The sequence below is a fragment of the Phalacrocorax carbo genome, chromosome 2 (genome assembly GCF_963921805.1).
Source record: "Phalacrocorax carbo chromosome 2, bPhaCar2.1, whole genome shotgun sequence".
Taxonomy (NCBI): domain Eukaryota; kingdom Metazoa; phylum Chordata; class Aves; order Suliformes; family Phalacrocoracidae; genus Phalacrocorax; species Phalacrocorax carbo.
The window spans coordinates 54,511,085-54,535,868 of NC_087514.1; the positions used below are offsets into that span (position 1 = coordinate 54,511,085).

General features: G+C 38.1%; 1 protein-coding gene across 1 annotated transcript in view; it reads right to left on the minus strand.

The window, feature by feature from the left end:
* DLGAP1 (DLG associated protein 1) overlaps positions 1-24,784 on the minus strand; it is a 432,218-nt gene that overhangs the window by 116,516 nt on the left and 290,918 nt on the right. Inside the window, exon 5 of the mRNA XM_064442940.1 lies at positions 10,969-11,183. Within this exon, the coding sequence (XP_064299010.1) occupies positions 10,969-11,183 (215 nt within the window). The remainder of the gene's footprint in view (positions 1-10,968; positions 11,184-24,784) is intronic.

Here is a 24,784-nt window from a genome sequence, read left to right on the forward strand (position 1 = left end):
GTGCTGGGTAGGAGGCTGACATTAAAAACTTCATATGTACTTTGTTGGTGGGAGAAAAAACCTCCATAGCTCAGATTTTGAACTCTACGCTTGAGACTTGTACACAACCCACTGTCGAATCCAGTATTGAGGTCCCAGATCCCAATTGCATAGTATTCCCAAGGACTTTCAGAGAAACTGTCGACAATCATTCCTCTGTGCCTTATTCCTATTAAGGCCCATGCCTTAGGGAAAAAACCCACTGTTGATTTCCAGCACAGTGCATACCTCCCCACGGATTGGGATGCCCTTCCAGTGGTTATCTCAGGCCTGTACTGGGGGCAGTGGGTAGCCCAGGGACCAGGGCAGGGGATTTACATTCACACCAGATCTAACCTGGATCAGGTCTAACTTTCCCATTCTGGCCGGCCTCAGTGCTGCCCATGACAGAAACACTGAGGGAGTAATTGCAAAATATAAGATAGTACAATAAAAAGGGTAAGATTCAAATCAGAAGCAAGCTTTTACCTGTTTTGGCTAAAAAAAAAGGTCTGATCTTACTTTTCCTCTCTAGAAATATAAATATTGTATTTACGAGAAAGGATTAGATTTAAAAAAATTATTGATAATCGAAAATATTGTAAAGCAGGCTTGCAAATAAACATCAAGAAGCTCTAAGATCAGTGTTTTAAGTATTACTTTACATGTCAATTTTATTTCATCCTCTTCTTTAAAAACATCCCTTAGAAATAAAGATTCTTCCTCCAAGTATTATTTATTATTATCTATTACATACTTTATTTAAAGGAGGTACATAAAATAAAACACACAGTCTGAAAACATATTCAAAAGATGAAGAATCTCTGTGACATCAGTGTTGAACTATAGCCTTGTTTTTAAAGGGACAGCTGTTCAGGTGATTCATTGTCTGTATAAACTTCAAATTGATTATCTCATTATTCTTTGGGCTGTTGCCCTTAAGGGAACTAGTTACATTAAATAACAAGCTACCATTATGTGGACATACCGATTTGGAGAACAGGGGAAGGAAATATAGTCATAACATGCAATTTCAATAGGAAACGAGGGCTTGTCAATCTTCTGCCAGAGGCAAAACACTCAGGCAGAGATACTGCAGTCATCAGAGAGATATAACAAATCCGATCAACTCCTCTGGAGAAGGGACAATTAGAGCTGATAGGATGAAGCCTCCCTGGTGTTCATGCATGTTTGCACAGGGATCAGTGCACAAGGGCTGCCTGACCACAGGTCGATGCCAAGGGCACCTTGGCTGCCAGGCTGTGGTTGTGAGCCACGACAGAAACTTCTGTCTGGAGAACTGGAGCAGGGAGCAAACCCAGTTGCCCAGGAAATCACTCTAAAGATAGCTCGAAGAATGACTGAGTGCAACTAACTACCGGGTGTGGCACCAATGGAGCACTGAAATGAAGGAAGACATAGCCATTTTCCAACACAAGGTGCACGCCTCCCTGGTGAGAAAAGGACACAGAAAGAAGGATCCAGGAGTGCTAGCAACAGACCATGTCTAGTCGCGAATAGAAACTGAGAGATAAAAGAAATGTGAAAGACTCACAAGGATGATATTGGTAACAGGACTAGTGAAAGAGGTTGGTAGTTAAATCACCACTGATGAAAATCTTAGCAGGAGGATCCTGTTAGGATCAGGACTATAATAAATGAAAGCAGAAGAGAATGCTACACACTCATTATTTTCAAAGGTGAGGAATTCATTAGAAAAGGAAATAAAATAATCAGTGGGGAGGTGGAAATATAGAAACAGTTGATAGTCAGAAGGTAATTCTGTCTCTGTGTGAAGGGACAGTGACTTTAGATGTGGTATTCTTCATGCAAATCTTGGATCTGTTAAAGGAGAAAGGACGCTTAGCTGAATACTGAGGATTATTACTTAGGAATATTAAGGAGTCACTTAAAAAAGAAAAAGAGAGGGAAAAGAAAAGAGGAAGGGACAACAGAAATAGTGACATAGTGCTCACATCCATTCCAGCTACTGTCAATCTAACATCTTATTTGAATAATGGATCATCCACTCCCTCTCAATTCAAATTTGTTCATCACAGGTAAACAGCAATTAATTTGTGCCCCAAATCAAATGATCTCTAAGTGGGGTCGGGGGTGGGGGAAGTAATAGACAGAGAGTTACTGCTGTGCCAGAAACTACATTCTACCCAACAGTAAATGACTGAACAACTGCAGTGGCACACCCTGACTCATGAGCATTTCAAACAAGTCTGAGCAACAAATCTCTGCCAAATCCCTGTTGTCTCACAGCTCTTATAGCCACATGACCGAGAGGAGTACAACAGACCCTGCACCAGTCTGAAATCCATGGCTAGACATTTAGATTGGACTCTATTGACTAGACAGTGCCAATGTTTCTGAGATTTTGAATATCTCTGCAACTTAATGAGGATGATGAGGATGGTTGAATGACATGTTGGCTACATGTCACTAGAATAAGGAAAAAAGACCTTTTCAAATCCAGAAATAGCCCCGGCTCCCCCCCCCCCCCCCCCCCCCCGCTCCAGCTTTTATAAATATAATTTCTATCACTGCTACAAACATAATTTTTATGAGATGAAGTCACGACTCAGCCAATGTCATCACTGACACCATTTCACCCAGAGTGGTTGCAAGCTTTCTGCATTATGTAGGTATCCTTGGTTTTGAGATTTATGCAAAGTTCAGAATGAAATTATTTCTCTAAATGTGATAAAAGCAAAGTTGCAGTTTTAAGTTTTGTAAAACAGAGTAAAAGTAATAAATGAAGTAAGAACCTTGCATTATTTTGCACTCTAGTACATTTTCAATTTTTTTTTTCATGCAGACAGTAATAAATATTATTACAAGAGAGAGTTTTAACGAACATTTATATTATGCCTATTTTGGTGTGATAAAGTAATGAATAATAACTGTGAACATTTATAGGACTAGCCCAAGGAGGACTACCTTCGAAAACAAGGTTTTCAAGGTTTCCTTTCAAGTGTAGAGTAATGAAGGCTTAACCCAGATTTGCAATAGCAATTGTCAGATATAAAACAGGAGAGATTTATATACTAGTCCTGAAAGCTCCTGAGCTTGCCTTCAGCATGATACATCACTGTCACAGTGCAGAGCTGCACAGACACAACTCAAGCATGGCTTCCACCCTGACGTCACTCAAGGAAAGGGAAGGATTTGGGTGCTCTGAATGTGGCTGCTGACATTTGGGGGTGACAAAACCAGTTAGTGCTTTCTGCGGTCCCTGGGCTTGCTGCAGGCAGAGCTGCTGGGCAGCTGGGGTGCAGGCTGGCCAGTAGCACAGCCCTTCTGGAGGGGAATGGGTAATTGCCGTGCAACTCAGCTACAGGTGCAACTCAGCTACAGATGCAACCACAGAAATCTCTCACAGGAACTCAGTAGCTGCTGCAAAGGTGCTTTCAACAAAAATATTTTTTTCACACCAGCAAATGACACAAGCAGTGACTGTATGATGATTCTCTATCATTGTGGTGTATATTGAATAAAAAAGCAGGCATGATGTAAGAAAGTCTTTAAGGATTTTCCCTGATTTCTCCCATCCTGAAAAGATTTATAACTTCATTAGGAGGAGAGGAGATTTTAAAAAGTCAAGTGTCTTCAGATAATCTTTCATTCACATGAGTCACTGCGAGCAGAGCGGTATTTGGTGCTGCCCTACTTCAGCACCTCAGCTACCAGGGGCCATACACTTTCCCTGCTGCCCCCTGCCCATCACCTTCACCCCATACTGCATCCAAGCCAGAAGAGGATTACTAAAATAAGTTGAAAGTTATTCCCTCTTAGCAGTAATACAAACACATGAAAATACAAGAAACAAATGACTGGGCATCAACATGACTTAGATATTAATAGTATCTTTTATTTGTAAGGGTGGAACAATTACTCACTCTCATGTCCCTCTCTCTCACCCTAACATGATGCAAATTAACAGAAGATCACAAAGCATGTCTGCAGAAACACTATTTTGTAATTTCACTTTAAAACTAAAGCAAAATACACTATTTTAACTTCTTCCATTTTTAAGCTAAAAGGGCTCCAGCATTTCACAGTGAAAGAGTATTGCACTTCTAGCAGATCAGAACAGAAAATGATTATGAATGATTAACTTAATTATTGTTGCTTGTTTTCTTTTTCTTGTTATATTGGACATTAAGGACTCCAGACTGAATTTTGTGCAAGTGCATATCTCTTTTTATGTCTGTGAATTTTCTGCATGGCAGATTTAATACATCAGTTGAGCTCCCCTTAGCAAACTAAACCAGATAGTACAAGATCACATACCAAGAGTCAAGCATGCTGTGGCTGGCAGCAGTCAGAACATAATTTCAAAATGCTAGCAAAGAAATAACATTTAGAATACAGGAAAGAATTGTGAAGAACTGCTGTGTGTGGGATATCTATATTTACTATTCAACAGCAGGCCTTCAGGAATAATTTGGTCCTAGATGAGAATTTTATTTTTATATTTAAAAAATAAGTTAAGAAGAGGAAGTAAGAACAGTGATAGCGGGTGTATTCAATAGCCTGAGAAAGACAGAGAATCATAAAAGACAGGTCTGGAGGGGTCTTCATGAGGTCATTTTGTCCCTCCTCCTACCCTAAAGCAGGATTAGCAATACCTAAAATTGTCCTGACAGACATTTTCTTCCCTCTTCTTGGAAACGTCCAGTGAAGTGATTTCTCTTGGCACTCCGCTCCTATGCTTAACTATCATTACCATCAGGAAAATTTTCCTAACATATAGCTTGTGTATGTCCTTGCAGTCTAAGGCAGTATTTCTTCTCCTGTCCCCACTGGACGTAATTAAATTCCTTTCTGAGGCAGCCTTTTAAGTAGGTGGGCAGAAGTAGGGCTAAAAATAAACAAGACCAGTTTTGCACACAAACATGCAGGTTGGCTGTGTAAAAAAACATATCCTGAAAGAGATGGCTGAAAACCACATCTTGGTTCAGTGATTTTATTTGTGTTTCTTAAAGCAAGCCATAGAAGTGCCCATTTGACCCATAAAATACAGCAATAGACCTTGCTTTTTAAAACAGACAATGGGATGGACTTGAATTCACCAAAACCATTTGCTCTAAAACAAATATATGTTTACAGGGTTTAAATGAGAGATGCTAAAAAGTTGGAAGTCCTCACTTTCATCTGTACCTATGTCTACCATAAAGCTCAATCCTGAGCAAAGTTGAGACAGATGACTAGATACAGGACAAGGATTTTCATTTCTGCAAGTAAGGCAATCATCTAAATGAGGTTGCAGCTTTTCTTTAACAATTTATCGATTTCCAAAACTCTGCTCCAGTATTGCCAAAAGATCACACTTTGACTAGCAAAGTTAAAGGCTTTTATTTTTTTTTCTGACGTTTATTCTTATGTAAATTAATAGTAACTCTTCCATTGCCTCAAATTTCAGAAAGTAAAGGTAAAAGTAAAACTGATACAACAACTGTAGTATAGGTCACAGATTACAACAAAATTCTGACTTCTCGTCTTAGAGAAACAAGGAATAGCACTATTTATACAACTGTGACTATACAGATGTAACAGGGCATAAGGGCATATAGAGCTAGGTGTGGATTGACACAAGGGTAAGTTTTTTGATGGGATAAGTAATGTCTGTTAGCAGTGAGGCAGCTAGGGCATCTCAGTTTCATTGCAAGATAAACTGGTGAAGATCATCACAGGAGTAGAGAGGAGCACCCATCTTACCTATGCACTACGCAGTGAACTGTAGGAATGCCCTGCCTCTACAGAGGATTGTACAGTAGGGTGATTGGGTTAATTTTTGTGCTGTAAAGGCATACATACCTTAGTGTGAGGAGACACAAAGCCCAGAGGGATGCTGCCACGGGGCACAAGGTTTCTCACATGCCCATCAGTGATATAAAGCATTATCTGACTGAACGTACTTTATATAACCATCAGTGGAAAGTTCTGTTTGTTAAAAGCTCCAAGCTCTAAGTTCCTTCTATAAATCAATATCCTCTGCTCCTCAAATATCATGTACACAAAACAGACGCCCGCTGCCATAAGGAAACCATTGGCTCCAAAGGTATGCCCACCTACTACCTCAAAATAAATAGATTTTTATTGCCCTGCCTTTCAATTTTTCTTCTGACTTATAAATTATTCACTGAACTTGATCACACCTGACACGTGAGCCTGAAAAGTTAGAAACCTGTCCAACATCTTCTCCCTAGCTTTCAGAGAGAAGAGGGAAGGGATTGCAATAATATGAACGAAAAGCTAAGCAATATATCATGCATCAGTGACTGCGGGCTGGGAAAGCTTCTGCCTAGACCAACAATATTTCCAGAATACTCTTCCTTTGGCAGCTCATCCAAAGATTATGGAGATGCTGCAATCCCTTTCATGGGAAATCCAAAATACTCCCCCTTCAAGCAAACAAACAAAACACACCTCAAGGAAAATGGAAACAATTCTTTCACTAGCTAAAGGTTTGATGCAAATGAAAGACTGCAACATGAAACAATGAAACACACAGTACTGGAAACATACTGTAAAACACCAATAAAAGACTAATCAGACTTATTCCTTTTGTACTAATTAGGAAAGTCATTGTTCCTTAATTGGAAGTCACTCAACAAGGAAGAAAATTAACACGGTTCCCTGCATGTTTCTAAAAATATTCACCATAAGGAAGATGAGGTATTGCGTCATGTTATATTTTCACTCTCCCTTCCCCCTACCTGTGATCCGGGCCAGTAAAGTTAATGGGACATTTTCATTAATTTTAGCAGAATGAGAACAACACCTCCATTTAAAAAAAGGTATGTTTTTGTTTATATGACACCTTTTTCTGGGGATATTTTGGAGCATGTTATGGCAATATAGAAACACCTTAAAGTAAACAGTACCTTAGTCCTAAAACCAAGATGGTTTTCACACCTAAGGATGTATGCTAGGCTGCGTGGTGAAGTGCAGTGTAGGGACATCAGGTTCAGTTTGCTCAAATGCCGGAACAGCCTAGCCTGTGCATCAGGCTGCAATTATCCTTCCATCCATTATCATTTCCCTCAGTACAGACACTTCCCAAGAGCACCTTCTCAGAAAAGCTGAGAAAGTGGAAGAACCATCTCCAGAGGTGAACCCTTATTTAAATTAGCAAGTGTGCATACAGTGGAGAAGAGGAAAGGGGTAGAATGAAGTAGAAAAACTATGGTAACAGGATCCACCTCTTAGACCTCTTGTCCTCAATGGAGTTTTTCAGTCCTTTCCATATTCCTCATCTTTTAAGCTAGGAAAGTGCTGCCATCAAAATATACCTTGTGCTGACTCACCAGCTACTTTGCCCATAGTTCTTCAGGAGATCGTAATGGATGGCTGCAGACCTTTCTCTGCCTTATCCAGCTACAGATCTTCACACATTTTGCTGGAACTTCATATCTTTCAGATTTAGTGTCTCTAGCAAACTTGGTTAAAGTTGGCCAAGGAATTAAAAAGTTACTGGGAGGTGGAGGTGACGGGTTGGCATGTGGACATACAATGTAATTGCATACTTCTTTCCAATGAAAAACAGGCTAAACATAACCAAGGTACACATGGAGAGTGAAGGAATATGTCCTGAATTATCCTGAATATGTCCTGAATTATTATGTCGGTATCTGTTGCCTGCACCTTCTTTAGAAGTTAGCTAACCAGTGCATTTTCCATCTGCTTACAAGTGCAAGATAAACTTTTGCCATTTCTCAGGAATGGGAAAGAAAATGTAACTTTTTATTTTCAGCTGGATCAGTTTATCTAGACTGTGAAAGATTAAACACCAAGAAGATACTGCCAGCAAAGACAGAGAGAAAAAGCTGCTTACTTCCTGTAGGATAATAAGAGTGCAAAGCGGAGGTGTGCATTTCACGATCACAGCAAGCTGTGCTTTATTCAGAATGGTACTACAGCATTTGACACATGTGCTGTAACCACATGGAAACCATGGCATGGGAGGAATATTGTAGGAGGGAGATTGTAAAGTATAGCAAGAAAAAAACCCCAGCAAAACCAGGAAAATAAATTTGTATTACGTAAAGGAGATATGACACAGTTGTGCTGTTCAGAAGTTTTTCCTTATATAAAAAGAAACATTGGTAAGAATGAAAACCCATTCTTAGAAGAGAAGGCGCACGAGCAATGGTAGGTAGGTAGGTGGGAGGAACAGCGTAGGTTGTAAGACCGATATTAGACTTAAAGTACTCAGAGAGGAAAAGTCCCACAAAATGAAAAATCCCTTCAAAAACAACAGTGAAAGCAAAAGGGAACATGTTTTTAAGTTGTTTGCTCTGCCAAAGATGAAAGTGAAGCCATCTAGATACTGCATACAGAAAACAGAAAGGGTAGCATAAAGAAGTGCAGAAGATCCCTGACAATCACCAGTGTAGAAACACTGCTTTCACAAGGTGTCTTCGCTGACAGAAGAGACATAATTAGAGGAGTGAAATGCCACTCAGCTTTAAGGTGTTAATAATGTCCTGCAAGGTCAGCTAGAAAGTCCACTAGTGTCAGTAAAAGGCTGCCTGCTGACTTGAGTGGCTTTTGGCTCATTTCCATAAAGCTTTTATTCAGGTGCAAATTGAACTCAAGTCAACAGTAAGCCAAGGAAATGACTTGTTATCACACATTACACTATTGCTTGATGACCTATATTCAGTGAGTTAGGGGCCCTAATTTAGTCTCTGGCCGACATACCAGCAAAACTCTATCACAGCTCTGAGAGTAATCAGGGCAGTTCTGGGATGAACAAGCAATGTCATAGTCAAGGTGAAGTCATGCTACTAAGTAGCATGCAAAAAAGACCTAGCTCAACAGAAGATTTAAATTCCCAGAGCAAGCACTTGGCTAGCTCTTACAAAAAAAAAAAAAGCCCCAATTTATTATGTTCAGCAGAAAGGAATAAAAGCAATGCATAATTTTGTATTATACAATTTGTCTCTGAAAGTGGAAAGGTTCCCCAGGAAGTGATATTTCTATAAAGTATTATCATAGATTAAAAGAAATAATTCTACTCCATCCCAATTTATGCTGAAAAGTCATTGAAAAAGAAAAGTTATTTCATATTTTGTCCTCTTTTTTGTTTTACTACCATTTACCATTTCCCCCTTCCTTCTTCCACCCTGTGATTTACATCCTACTTCTGCATAGCTCTTAAATTTACATGAATTTTACAGACTGCAGCTTAAAATTAAGCACATTCCTAAAAGTTTTCCTGAACAGGAAGGGATTAAAAAACATATGCGAAATGAAGCATTCGTACAAGGACTTTACTGAGTTACAATGACTTCGGAACTAAACCTAAAAGCTTCTGCTGCCTAGCCCCTCTGATCTAACATCTGTGGGTGAACAGTGACATGCAGGAGTTTTTATTTTTAACAATTCCATATTATTTTGCAAATCTCATATCTACAGAGAACAGAAGTGACCAAGAGCAAATACAGTCACTGTGATGCATTGTACTTCACATATATCTTAAGGAACTATGGAACAAAAGTTTCTTAAGTCTCAAAAAGAATAAGCTCTGTGTCCGTGCATAAAGCATGGCTTTATGGAGTTTGTGGTGGTATGTAACATTTACGTTCACTTTGCAGAGGCTGCAATAACTGATCTCAGAGGAGGAGTTTTGGCTCAGGAAAGGATGTGGTAAAGTCTGATGGATGATAAGAGGAATCACTGGATCCCTTGAGCAAGCGCCAACTAGCTTATGAAAATCCCTGCAGAAGATGAGACTGCTTTCTCCTTTGGACATTAATGGAAAGACAGAGCAGAAGCAATTCCTGGCTTCCCCTGAGACAAAGTCAGGCAGGCTGCTATGGGGAGCTGCAATAAGCATGTTTTTGTCTTCTGGTCTATTCATCACTGGTGTCAAGAGCATGACATTCTTAACAAGGATCAAACGCTTTTCTCTAAAATCTATTTCTCAGATAAGGTCTCTGAAAAAAATGGGGTAGAAGAGGACAAGGAAGGAGAGGAAATTAATGAGGGAAATGCAGGAGGAGTCTTTTGTCACTAATCACGAATACTAGAAGAGATACAGCTCTTTTTATTCCATTTTAAAGCTACAGCCTTAGGGAAGTTATACTAAAATTAGGTTATTTTTGGTTCAGTGAACTATGATTCACTATTATAGCTACGAATTTTGCAGAAGACAGACAGAAACAATTGTTGATTTAAATCCACACTATTTTCTTTTATGGATATAATTTATTTTCTTGCTTTAGGGGACCTCTCCATTTTAGAATCATTTAAAATAAAACACTAATACCAAAATTGTTCATTTGTGCAATTTTCATGAGAATTTGGTTGGCTCTTTTAAAAGGCCCAGATAAAAGAAAAACACTAAGTGACATTAAAAAATATCTTCATTATTCCTCTTGACTAAACCTTTCATAAAAGAATAAAAAAATCAGTTTTGTTTATGTTTCTCCACAAAGTACAGTGCAATTCTGAGTGAACTAAAAAGTGGAAACCATGGGTTTGTCTATTTTCAGACACATTGTTCTTCTTAATTAAATGTCAGATGCTCTCTGATGAGTTGCAAAGACTAGCTTAAGGCTAATTTCACATGTTGAGTATATAAAAATACACAATTATATAAAGCTTTCATAGGCCAAAGCTATAATTCAGCGAAGTATTTAAAGCAGAGAACTATTGTACATACCTGGCTACTCACTTAACACTAACAGGCTGAAATACTTCACAAATTCAAAGCATAGGTAGTAGGGTCCCTTTTCAGAATAGCATTGAAATACATTCCCAAATCTACTCTCATTCAGAAAAAACCCAACCAAAACAGGCATGACTGAACACACTTGTTTAAATGCTTTCTTTAACTGGTACCTAGAAGTAAAGAGTAGAAACAAATAGAAACAGACACTGTATGTCCTAATGGAGAGCTCTGTATGATGAGGTAAAACATGGACTTACTTGAGGGTGGTGAGCTCTGTAAGGGATGGCTGGGTGGCCTTGAGATAGCTCTCTCTCCGTGCAGCAATCTTTGGAGATGGCTTCGGACTTGTATCTGAGTCTCCGCTGTCATCATCCCCCATGGCTTTGATGTAACTGCCACTACGCATTCGTCGGCAGGGAATCTCATCATCTTTTCCTCGTGGAGTGTATCCTGTCCATTCATCTTGAGGAACCTGAAGTGATAAACACAATTCTCTTATTGGTACACTCTTCCCTGATGTAATTCCACAGCAAGATTTCACTGTGCTAAGCCACAACAGAGCCATAACAAAAACTCTCATGACCAAGGGCCCATCCTCAGTCCCATTAGAGTATGGGTTGTTGTTGGTTCAGCTCAACATATTAAACACCTCTGGGGAGGCATGAAGGATGAAATAGAAATCCCTATATCACAACCTTTTCAGACAGAGCGTGCATAGCTACACTCACCAGGATGATTTTGGTTCAAGATACATTTCAAATTAGTGGAGCTATGTACTAATCATCACAGAAGCAGGTTTGAAAGTATAAAATTATTCTACTATTGTGTCTATAACATATTTACTGGGACTGAATAACTGCCAGCTTGCCGGGATCCTCCTTTTGAATTACGTTAGTCTAAGTGTCTGAATAATACAAGTCTTTATTCCCTTTTTCTTCTTACCGATGTGCATTATTCCTCTTGATCTGAAGTAATTGCTGTCCATTCTTTGTACTGGAAATCTCAAACACTGGGAATGTGCATTGCAAGATTTTGGGACATAGCAGAGGACAGTCCAAGAGGATGGTGCTCTTGCCCAACCATCCTCTCCCTTTTTCTGCTCTTGGGGCTTCTGACCATTGTAAACCAACACTGTTCTCTTTTCTTTAACAGTGGAAACAACGTATAGTAGGGCAGGGTCCTTGAAGGAGTAGTCCTGAAGTTATTTTCCAGAAACCTCATTGTTATAGTAATGGTGAAACTGCAAAAGGGCTTTTTAGTTAACCATATTTTGCATTAGGTTTGAATAAAAGTAGTTGCGAATTTTTAGTTTGCTACTTTTCTGATTATTCTTAGTGATTCAACTCTGTAAAGCAAGCTATAGCTACAATGCTCAGAAACCCTTACAAGACATATTAAAAAAGGAATCTCAAATCTGGGTTGCAAAAATTTGTCCTGCTACTTACAAATACTAGCATCTACCAGGATAATCACCGAGTGTCTCTCTTCTAAATGTTTGTTCTTCAACAACAGTTAACTTCTGCTGAGTACCTTGTGTATCCATTGCTTCCCAAACTTCAGCCAGAGCATTTACATGCCAGCTTGTTTATACAACCAAAACTGAAATGTTGGGCTGTTTGCTAACAGCTTAGCTGTTGATTCTCACTCCAAACATAAACCTAAGTCCAGAGGCTGTAAGGCCTTTCAAATGTTACTGCCAATGTAGGCCAAATTTTTATGGCATTTTACCCATCTATGCTGTTATAAACTGCAATCCAAAACCCACTGTGCTATACAAAGGAACAGAGATATTTAATAGTCCTAAGCATTCATGGGCTTTTTACTAATTATAATTAATTAACCAAACTATTCATAAGCCATGCCATTGCTTTGTTTCCTGCTGATTTGAAACCCAAGACCTTGCCAAATTTCCTCCTTCATTGACTCTTCTTTTCCTGCCACTGACATCATGATTTAGAGCCTTCCTTGAACTTCCAGTCTCAGACAAGTCCTTCTTTCCTCTTGTGCTCAGTCTAAGCTCTCTCTTTTCTCTCTTGGTCAAGTCTGGCCTTGACAAACTCAGTTGGAGCTTTTATATTTTCCTCAGAGGACTCAAGATTTAATCCTGGAAGTGTTTGTATCTTTATCAACATTTCTCCAGTCTTCCTTTCTGAGACTCAGGCTTCCTTCTCAGTTGCTCCATGTTTTATTTAACCAATCCTTTCCTTGTGCCTTTTTCATTTTCCATGTTTTCTTTAAATATCCTTTAGTAATAAACTCTGTTAACTCTGCTTCTGTGAAACATTTAAATTCTTATCTTTCAACAGCATGTGAGGTTTGTTGCTTTTTTTTCTTTTTTCTTTTTTTTTTTTCAATTTTGTTTTTGTTTTTGATACGTGCCTGGGCTTCAAGAATATAAGTTCCTTAAGGCAGGGATATATTTTAAAGTCAGTGTTCTTATTAAACAATGGCATGCAGAATCGTGTCTCTACATGAAGTAATTGAATAAATACACTTAAAAACACTTAAAATATTTTTCTAGAAAAGGGCAAGACTCTAACTAAGAACTGGAGTATTACAGACTGAGAGTACTAAGTATTAGCAGAGCCCGCTGGAGGAACAAGGTTGAATATACAGCTCTGATACGTTAAAAAGCAATGTGGTGCCTAAGTTTATACCTAGACCCCAGATCTGGAAAGCTGCTTCTTTCCTGGTATGTATACATTTGTGAAGTGCCAATGAAGGTAATAGTTTCTAGAGGTTTTGATTCTGATTTTTGACATACAAGGGTATGGAGCATTTTACACTCCTCCTCCAACCACTTACGACAGACAGAGGAAAACTTTTTTTCAAGTCTTATTCTTGCATTGGTTCTAGGCCTATAGCATCATCAAACAGTGAAAATACAATCTATATTCATACCACCCCTCACATACATTTTGGAACCTACAGCTCCTGTTTGTCAACTGTAAAACCTTGACTTTTCAAATCACTCTTGTACAAAAAAGAAGTTAACACAGGTTTAGTAAAATCAGGCTCTGCTGACGTTGTGTCGACATGCTCAGATTTCAGTCAGAAGTTTAAAAACTGTAATAGTGTATTTCTAATACACTACTGGAAACTAATACAGATTTCAGGCAGATATTAGATATCTAAGTATGGAGCGAATATGTGAATTCTCAAAGGACATGCACTTTAATCTGTTTAATATTTTATTCATTATGTTTTAGTTAAAGATCTGTGCTTTTTCTCACTAAAATAAATTAGTGAATTCATTTTTAACATACTAAATAAAATATGTTTGTATAATGTTAAGGTCGGTGTCTTTACCTGAGAAAAAGCCAGGGGAGTTAAAGTTACAATGCTCATACAGCACCCATAATTCAGGCAAGTTTTAAATAAAACTTGTAGTTTTAGTAAATAATAGACATGCTGTAAAATTTACTGCTGTAGTTTATAGGTGCAATACAAATGATGAGAAATAGCTGCTGTGGGCACCACAACCCTGAAATTCTTGAGTTGTGTTATCAATAACCCATACATAAGTAGCATACTTTTTATCCTAAAGCTTCTCAAAATGAGTTAGATACAATAGGCCACATTGTGAAAGCTGGTTGCAATGAATTTACTGCAAAACTTCCTATTTACACGTGCAAACACTGTGATGAGCTTTGAATGCCTTGCTCTAGCCCCACAATTTGTATGATGTGTATGGGAGGAAGTTTCCAGTTTGAGCTTTGCTCACTCAGTGAAGTGGTCAACCACTAAAAACCAGCATGCTACCTTTTTAGTAGCTCTTCCACCTTTTAAACACTCTAGTGGCAGAAAAAGAAAGCTGAACTGTTCATGCAGAGACCAGGGCAAAACAGTCTCAGGGAGTGCCACAAACCCACTGGCTGGTTTGTGTACTGGAAGATAGTTGCATGTGCAAAAGCGAAGGAAATAATACAAATGCAACCCAAGTTCCACTACCATATTATGGGTTTAAGGGTAAACCCTGTATGTGTCAAAGAGAAAAGGATGGCTATGGTTAGGGAAACCAGCCAGATTTAGAGAACAGCCTAAAATATCAACACAGATATGCTTCTAATTTCAGTTAACACATTGAGGAAGTCAGAGTGTTTGTACAAACTATCTTACCTGCCTAAACAAAGCTGCAGTAGACGAATGTAATGGATGTTTGATTAAAAAGCTATTTCAGTTAAACAGTTTGCCCAGTTTTCTTGCAGATATTTTAGGCTGAGTGGTTTTCTTTGGTTTTCTTTTTTTTTTTCCCCTTTTCTTTTCAGTAAGGTTTCAGTATTCAAGAGAGTGTTAGGGAAAAACCATGGGTCCAGTTCCCCTTTATCTTATTCCAGTTTCACAGGAGTCAGAAACCCTGATTTCAGAAGATGGAGTAGGAGAAAACAGTAAGACATTGTGTAACTTGTAGAGAGCACTTGTAGGCTAAAGAAACGCTTTAGAAGTTGTAGATTTTTGCTTTGGCTATTAACAGTTGTAATACTTTTTATGAAAGGATCTCAGAGCACTGAGATCTGTGTATTGCTCGAGTAGGACAAACAACACTAGAAGTTCAGCATTTCCCTTCATTGTACTTATCTTGCTGTTTGGAAAATACAGGCTGATAAAATAATGTCAACATTTAATACTTCTGTGCCTGCAGTCAAATACCTCAAGCAATACCTACTAAAAGAAGTGACCTGATTTTCAGAGTGCTTTCTTTGGTGCCTAAAAGGAATGGCTGTAACAGCTTAGAGCAGACAATGCAATTTACTGTCACAGTGAAGTGTTTCATATCACAGGAAAAAAGTAAAACATAAAGCCCTCTCAAAACTGATTTTTCTATTCAAAACAAAATTGCAAAAATAAAATTGATCACATTATTTCATGCATTCTGGTTCTATACTAAACATTCTGCAGCATGCTTCCTTCTGTTGATGTGGAAAAATCCTGGGAAAAGTGTCTATGTGAACCTCCAGCTGTTTTATTTTTTTCAGTCAGGAGGTCTGCACAAATTTTCCCACAGGCTCTTACTTTCTTTGAATGGCCAATATTACGTCCTACGAGGTCACATACTACACTGCACGCAAGTGCATATGCACGGTATCTGCTGCCTTAGAGGATTAATGGCATTAAGATTGACATACCTGAGATAAAGCTGTTTCATGCTTTTAAGAAAATCGTATTATCCAATTACCTTGGCAATCCCATTTTTTCTGTATCAGAATATCAAGCGGGAACATCACTTGCATGATTGTTTTTACTCTCGTGAAAAAGGGGGAAGAGCTAAACTCAGATCTAACAATGAACATCATTGTTTTTATTAAAAAAGAACTATTATTATTCACACGATTGAAGTAATAGAGATCCTGGAAACATTTCATTCTGCAAACGATCTTTAAGATCACATACAATTCTTTCCTAAGAAGCCTAAGAATCAAGAATGCATTTCACTTATACAAAAAGCACAGTGAAACAAAACACCATTATTACTTGAAAATACATAGAAAATATTCAGCAAAGGCCCCTGAGCCAGGCAACTTACTGAAACTTAAGATTTCAGCATACACCCAGAAATAAAATATTTGTTGCAAGTATGAAAGCTAAGTCTGACTATCGTTTCTTCTGATTAAATGGCAGATATAAGGTTGTTTTGTAAACAGAACAGACTACACAGATAACACACTGCCACCAGCCAACTCCTTACCTGGATTTAGCTTCATTTAGTGTATATATTACCTGTCCTCATCTTTAACTATATTTATGTTGCTCTGGAAGTGTTCACACTTTGTCATTATCTAGGCTGGACTCACTGGTCAATTCCTTTAATGCATTTTTTGATACAAAGGAACTGGGTTTTTCTAATAGGTAGTCTCGGTCCCCAAATAAAAAAACTAAGCAAAGAGGTAAACTGGCCCCCCAGTTTTCAAACATTCATTTCAAAAGCTCACACATAGTGGTATGTGGAACAAACCCAGCATGTAAGGACAAAGGTAAAGAAAACATTTTTTATTCAATTTCTAGACAATAAAATTAGAATATCTAATTTCTTTCTTTTTTTTTTGTCCAAAAATGTTATTAACTTACCTTACTGGATGAAATAGCAAACAGACTGTCTCTAGAGCAAATTAAGTTCATTATTGATCTCTAGTTTGATTTGGTTTATTGCAGCTGAAATCATTACAGCTTCTCCCTTGCTTTGCCAAAGCAATGTGGATGACTATAGAAGTAAACACAAGGACTGGAAGGAGTGGCTAACCATCGCTCACAGCAGTAGACTTGTAACTTTAGCTTTCTATTAGTATGCAAATATTTAATTAAATGAAATTACACAACTGAAGAACAATGCTTAATGACTGCTCAGTGCAGATTTTCAAACCCGTGCAATTTGGTTTTCTTAGCTGTTATTATGCCTCTTCTGCGTGCTGTTAAGGAAGTTTCAATTGCCATCTTCCACTTACTAAGCCTTTTCCTAGCACTCATGAATATTGAATTAATCAAGACCAATAAAGATGAGTAGCATTTCATTCTATCAATGTGCATGTGTTAAGAATCCTTCAAGTACGCAAAAAAAAAAGGAAGCCTTAGAAAGCTTAAAGAACAATATATGTTTAATAAGCCTCAAGAGTTTTCAAAAAGGCAGATAGGAAGGTTGCTTCTATTTAGGACAAACTTAATATGCTCAGTATCTGCAGCAACACTTGCTTTAGCTTGTACTATTTTAGGTTCTACTATAAATTCATTTAATTTGGCTGACTTATCTCTGTATTTTTTACATGAAGAGCATTAACAGCAAGACGAAGACCCTGTCTGAGACAGAACGTTACTTCCTCAGTCCTAAGTGCCCACACCTTGCATCAAACCTGAAAAGCAGTGTGAAGAATTGCAATCTTCCTTCACATAACGTTTGGAAAGTCTTCTAAAACAGTATGAATCCTCATAGAGTAAGTCAACAGACAAAATTCTTCAAGCCACTACTCCAGTTTATAATTTCCCTTCATCAAAAGGTGCCTTGACCGCTAGCTTGTCAATCTGATTCACATCCTGCTTTATGAAGAGGAATGTGTGTCTCCTACACAAAACAACCACCTCTTGATTCCAGATAAATTTTCTCCTCCTGCTTTATACATAAAAACCCAACCAATCATGAAGAGGGCCATGTGGATACAATGATTCCAGCCAAGGGCCTTGCAAGTTTCCCACCCCCAAACACATTCTGCAGAAAGGAAGCCAAACAGCAACTACCACATCTATTAGCTGAAGGAAACATAACTGAAGGTCAAATAGCAGGAGTCTTGGCCAGCACCTCAAACTAAAACTGCTTCAGTGATACTCATGGATGATATTCTCTCTGTGGCAGAGGGCAGACATTCATTCTCATCTTTCTCAATACCCTTGAAGCTTTCAGTGCAGTTGGCTATAATGAAATATGGCTCCTTGCCCAAGTAAGGATGACAGGATGACTGTTAACATAAACACCAATCCTTGAAAGGACACTTTTAATGACTAGCAATGGAAAAATGTTCTTTAACTTCTAGATACCTTTTTTTTGGGGTGAATCTGTTCTCTCCCTAATCACTTCAGCAGCTGCATACAGTGATTAGGTGGCATCACATGCCAGTACTGTTAAATGAGGTGTCATTTTACCTTTCTTTCTCTACACATGACCACAAGCCCACTGTCAAGCAGCCAGCAGGAAACTGGCTTGTGGATGGAGAACATGTAGCTGAATCTGTATCCTTGGAAGAAAACAGATGTGGTGGGTAGAGCTTTTTGAAAAACAGCCCTTATGCTGTTTCTGTTGGATGACTGTAACTGGATAATCTCTGGTGCTTTGCTAATGTTGTGGTCTTGCAGGCAGCAGCTGTAAGTAATGCAGTTAAGCTGCCACCTTGAGCTGGCTATTAGCTTCTGTCACATTTTAGTGTACAGTGGACAGGCTTCACTGGAACTTCCACAATGCTTTCTTTCGGATTACAGCGATGAAATATACCTGTGACCCATGTAAGAAGCTTTCATTTGGCTTTAAGGAAACTCTCCTGGTTTCAGAACATAGTGCGTCTTCTCAGTGACTCCAAACTGTCATCTCTGTTCTACAGTAGTGTCCTACCGGATATCATATCCAAGTCATGGTCTTGACTCTCATCTGCTGGGAACTGAATCGCTAGAGACCAGGAAATCTCAAAGATTTCATAACAAACTGATTAGCAGGCTGGGGTTATGCCAGTAAAGCAAAATTAGACACAAACTTATTTGCATAAAAGACTCTTAGAGACAATTCAAAGACTGTCTCTGAAAGACCTGGCCCATCAGAATTGTCACAGTGTCTTATCCAACTGCATGGCACATTGCTTAGCCTTTGGTGAGAGAAATATATGTCTGTCAGAAGTCCAGACAGTCCATTGAACAGGCTCAGGTTAAGAGATTGGAAGGACAAACAATATACAACAGATTCATGTTCCTGTTGCTTAATTCACTACTGACAGAAGCTCAGCTGTGCAACAAGGACAGCACAAGAGCATTTGTAAGGCAGAACAGAAACTGTAGCCAGCTGCCCCCAGCTCAAACCACTCTTCTGGCACTGTAGTATTTGCCCACTCAAGAGCTGTACTACAAATTCAATTTTCAAAACAAAAAACCATAACTGAATGTAGGGGAAATAGTCCTTATTACTTTACAGTGACTGAGGAAAACATATCACCGCTCAGTGTTTTTTTCCCCACCTACTTTGCATGTCTCCACAGTAAAAGTTAAGGATTTATAACTCAGATGCAGATTGAAATGATCCTTTTTGCTGGACTTGATTTGTCTTGAAGGTTTTTGCTGGGTTTTTTTTTGTTTGTTTTGGGTTTTTTTTTTGTTGGTTTGTTTTTCTTTTTCAGTGAAATTGCTGGAAATAAAAAGATTAGAACACTCCAGCTATTTAGGACTTCAGAAAGGAGTCAGATCCAGGACTGAGTCTTGTCTTATCTATGAAGGAACTGAAAAAGATAGCAAATGCCAGCTATTATGTGCACCCATAATTTTCATAAACATTTCTGACATAACATTATAGGTAATGTAGTGTCACCTGCGTGTGTTGTTAAACCCCGTATACGGTAGGCTAGCAACACAGAACGAGGATCCAGCTGCCGGAATTACGTTCATTAGTGGATGCACTGTTAGAATGTAGAGATGTTAACAGAATGAACTGACGGTAATTCAAGTTAATCTGGAAAAAATAAGGTCAGTGCCAGTATATTCAATACTAAGAAATTACAGAATGGTGGTAAAGCTAAAGGATAGAAAATTACTACCTGAGGAACATGGGCAGAAAAAATTGCAGCTAAATGTGAAGTACTGACATTGCTGTAGGACAGCTCTCTCAGTACTTAGGTGGCCCCTATTACTGCATTACTCAGACACCAAAGGTCAGTCCAGGTTTTAATTAAATGAATGAGAACACGGAAGTTGTTAAGGTGAAATATGTGGCAAGATTGTTCTCACCAACTCAGCTGACAAGTTCTTTTTTTTTTAGGTAAATTAAAGGACTGCAAAGATGAGGAGGACAGCTATACTGAAATACTATCCTGCATATTTATTTTAATATAGCAAAGAGATCTTGGGTAAGTTTGCAGGTAGGCTAAATAACCAAGATGCAGGTTCAATGGAATTATTTGTTATTAATATGTTTTTTGTAAATAAGATATTTTGTGCTTTATTTATATTCTCTAAGTCCCCACAAGTTCCCTAACTTTACTTATTGTTCATATTACCCATATTGTAATTTAAAAACTAAAATAAATTAGCTGTCTGTGAATGATATTTTTTCAGCTTTAACATTCTTAGATACTAGTTTATTTTAAAATTCATGAACATTTAAGAATTTCTAAACACTTTAATGATTATTCCATTACCTGGAAGCTAGCTTAGAATACATAACAACATTTGACATTTTATTTCACAACTGTTCAAATTGTTTCACTAGCTTTACCAACAAGTATGTTGAAACTTATACCTCATATACTTTGTAGTTCTGACTGGAAAATTGATAATGGAAAAAGAAAAAAAGGCATATCTTTGGCTACATGAAAAACGGAAGATCAATATTAATGGATATTAAAATACAACTTTTATATATATACAAGGACATACCAAAAGATTAATTCGAATATGGTAGCTGTGACAGAAACGCAAACACCACAAATGAGGAAAAAGTAGAGATTAACTGAAAATGCAGATAGACTTGCATAGATGTGCCCAGTATAACAGTTCTAACATAAATTGCTGTGTCATAAGGATAAACACACTGTAACTTAACATACTACGATACCAAATCGTATGACAGATACTGGTCCATATTAGCACCCTGACCTAGGGTGATGCCCTCTATTTGGCCATCCACAGACACAGGCAACAGAAAGAGGCCGAGACTGAGCAGCATCTCCTAAGAAACTGTGGAAGTGCCTTGTCCTGAGACTGGAAAACAAGTCACTTTAACTATGAGTTTCTTAACGCTACACATCATATAGTAATTTTTGTTGCAGACAATCTTCACACAGGAAACTGAGCACAGTATGAACCAGAGCCCTTCACCACCAGAAAATTATTATTACACCCAGAAACCCGGCTTCTATTTCTTATAGTATGCATCACAGTCTTCTACCAAAGGTCAAGCGATGCAAATGCAGGACTTGGATGATGGGACTGTTGTCCCCACCTACTGCAGTTCAGTTTTCAGAAGTAAAATTTCCATGCTCAGCCCCATGTGACTGACACAACTGACTTCAGTCTTATCAAATGGGATCAAACTAAAACATATGACTGACCCACGTAAGAAGAAAAGAGGAATAATACAAAAAATGTCATCCTTTGTATTTTTCTCTATCTCATAACAGATGGACAAAGGACCACGGGAATAGTAATTACAGGGAACATTGAATGGCAAAACTATAATCAGAGACAAACTCTGCAGTGTATTTGATACTCTATTAACTTGAACAATCATGAATTCATAGAAAACAAGAATGTCAAAAATATCTACCCTTGTATTTAGACCCTATTGTTCACAGAAAAAGACTGCTGCTCACATTTTGTCTTCCATAATTTTGCTTAATTTTAATTTTTCTAGAGAAGAAGCCACCAGAGAAGTAGAGACCGTCCACTGCTTTATAAGTCATTCTCTCAAGGGACCAAAACCATTTGGAAAATGAATTTTGAGAAAACACAAACAGTTCCTTCTCACCTTCCTTCAAATTAGTCCAACTGTAAACCTGGATCAAATAAAAGCACTTTCCTGAAGAAGAACCAGCTCAAAAAAAAAAAAAGAAAAAAGGACCGTATCTTTCTACTATCCAGCTCCTCATTCTTGAAAGGAGAAATAGAATTAAGAGGAAAATATAATTCCATTCCCAAAATGCAAGTGAGAGGAAAAGGTTTGCTTGATGGTCTTTAGACAAGTCTGGGAGCTAATATCTCTTTCTGAAGATGCACAGTGTTGAGCGAAGCCCCCTCCAGACCTCGAAGGATGGACACCACACCTCAGCACCCAGGCTGGAAGCAGAGCCTGCCAGGGTGAAGAAAGACTGTGCAATGCAGGAGGACTCTGCACTCGATTCAAATTCCAAATTATGAGAAATAAGCCCATCTGTAACACAAACTACTGCCAACTCCTTCCACAGAACGGTTATGTGGAAAATATCACACCGAGTGAGATAATTGTTTGTTATTTCCATGTCTTTACACTGAGAATTCATCCAGATACTTTTGTGAGAAAAGCCCTTACAAGCAAATGTGAAGGCAATGTCATCTGTGATCTCTGATACGCTCAGATCTATCAGGATAAAGAAAATAATCCTGAGTACTTTGAGTTGTAAAAAAGTCAATCCTTCACTGAATTCAGATACCACCACAAGAAGAGTTTGCATGAACAAAATAGATGCCACTTTCAGGGATCAGAGAGTTTATGTCCTGGACCATAAACAACAGCTTAAATTACATGTGAGTTTATAAAAGCATCTATTTAACAATTAATGAGTTAAATAAAGCAACGAAGAAGCATCATAATGAAACTAAATGATCAGAGTTGTCCAGTATTGCCATGAATTTGCGGCTGTCATGTCATTTAGTGCATTTCTAATTGTCCTAACATAGGACACCAGCCTTTTGGTACAGTGATGAGAAGGTCACCAGGAAAATAACAGATATACAGAATTCCTCTACAGCCCACTAACGGAGTAATACTCTGCTGCTGTTAATATATATTTATATTGCAGGACAGCCAAAAGGCCTCAATTAGGTCTGCTCCCCATTGTGCTGGGCACTGTGGAAACACAAAAGGAAACAAAGTCCAAGCCCCAAAGGGCTTATAGTGTAAAAGGATAAGTGATATAGTGAAGAGAAAGGCAATGGGATGTGTTCAAAATAGACCGACTTCTTAATACCTATATCCATTTGTCATCCTTTCAAGCTGCCAAGAGAGAATAATAAACCTGACCTGCTTCCTCAAATCTACCCTACTCTGTTTGAATATTATTTCCAATGTTAACTGAAGACTGGTTAAGATTTTACTTTTTTAAAAACAACAATTTCAAACCAGTTATATTTCCCTGGCCTTTACAAACAAGCATGCAATTAGAAAAAAAAAAAGAAACAAAATTGAATTAAAACCAAAATAAAACTACCAGTGAGGATGGGAAACACAGTGAGAATTTAATTATTCTAAGTGAGAATTTAGTTATTCTAATTCCTGCCCTTGACAATTGTTGGGCATATTTTCATACAGACACAGATAATGTCCTCTAATTCCACTTCAAGAGTCTATTCCTGTCAGTTAAACATTATCTAAAAGTCCCTATGGAGGTGTTCATTTAAAGCTGATGTTGGCACAGTTTTTTGCTCTTTTCTAGCCATCTGGTCACATACTGAATTGTCAGCTATTTTATCTAAACCCGAGAGGAAGGCTGAAGGAGTAAACAAAAGCATGAACAAAAGAATTCTCAGGGTCCAAAGTAACCACAACAATCAAACCTAAAGTTATGATTTCTTCTCACTCACAAAATTCAGACAAAAGCGACTTCATACAAAAAAATAAACCCTCAAAATGTTGCAACCTGAGGCTACTTTGAAACCCCTCTCCTACCCCTGTCCATACAGCTCTAAACCTACACTGAGCATTTATTTTGCCCCCTCTCCCCCACCCCACTCTTCTAACAATTAATATCAAATACACAGATCCATTTCTTTACATTTAAAACTTAGAATCCCAGAGGCTGGCAGTCAAAATTATTTTACATGTCTTTCAATAAAACCTTTTAAGATCAATTTTTAAATGTGGATGCCTCAGTCCTACGCTTTCTCTGCGTACTGACTTAAACAACAGAATGTGGAAGCTGACTGTCTCATTAAAGCACTCATATGAGAAACCTCGCTACAGTTTCTATACAAATAGACAAGAGTCCCACTACATTAAAATGAAACCAAATAATCTTAGCAAACCTCTTTTTTCCTCATGGTCTTCTCTCTTCTCTGTGCAACGTTGTTCCATCTTACACACACACTTAGATGTGCCATAAGTGCTTCGTTTAAAGTGCATAAAAGCTATCCACAGCCCTCCTAAGAATGAAACAGTTTTAATATTTTCTGATCCATGTTCCTGCCACAAACATTCACCGGCAGTATGATAGCTCCAAGAGCAGACATCTGATTCTTGACATTTAAAGATACAATACTGGTGAAAAATAGTGACGCTGTATTAACTGCAAACAGCTTGTGAGGGAGTAGGTGATGTACTCCTAAAATGTATAATCAGAACAAGCAATAATTTCAACCTTTTGATTTTTTGTTTTTGACTCAAAGCCATGAGAAAGAGGAATAACCAGATAAACAAATCTGGGCATGTTACAATAACTGTTTTATGAGAATTTATAGTCTGTGGCAAAAAGGAAAGGAGGTGGTTTTCCTGTGGGAGAAAGTATTAAGGTACCCCAAAGTTTCTCAGAAGGGTCTCAGAAGCTCTCATAATAAAATAAGCAGTAAATGAAGGCAAATCGTGAAATTACAGAAATCAAAGAATTTGTATCCTGGTAACACTCAGTTAATTGACATTGTAATGCT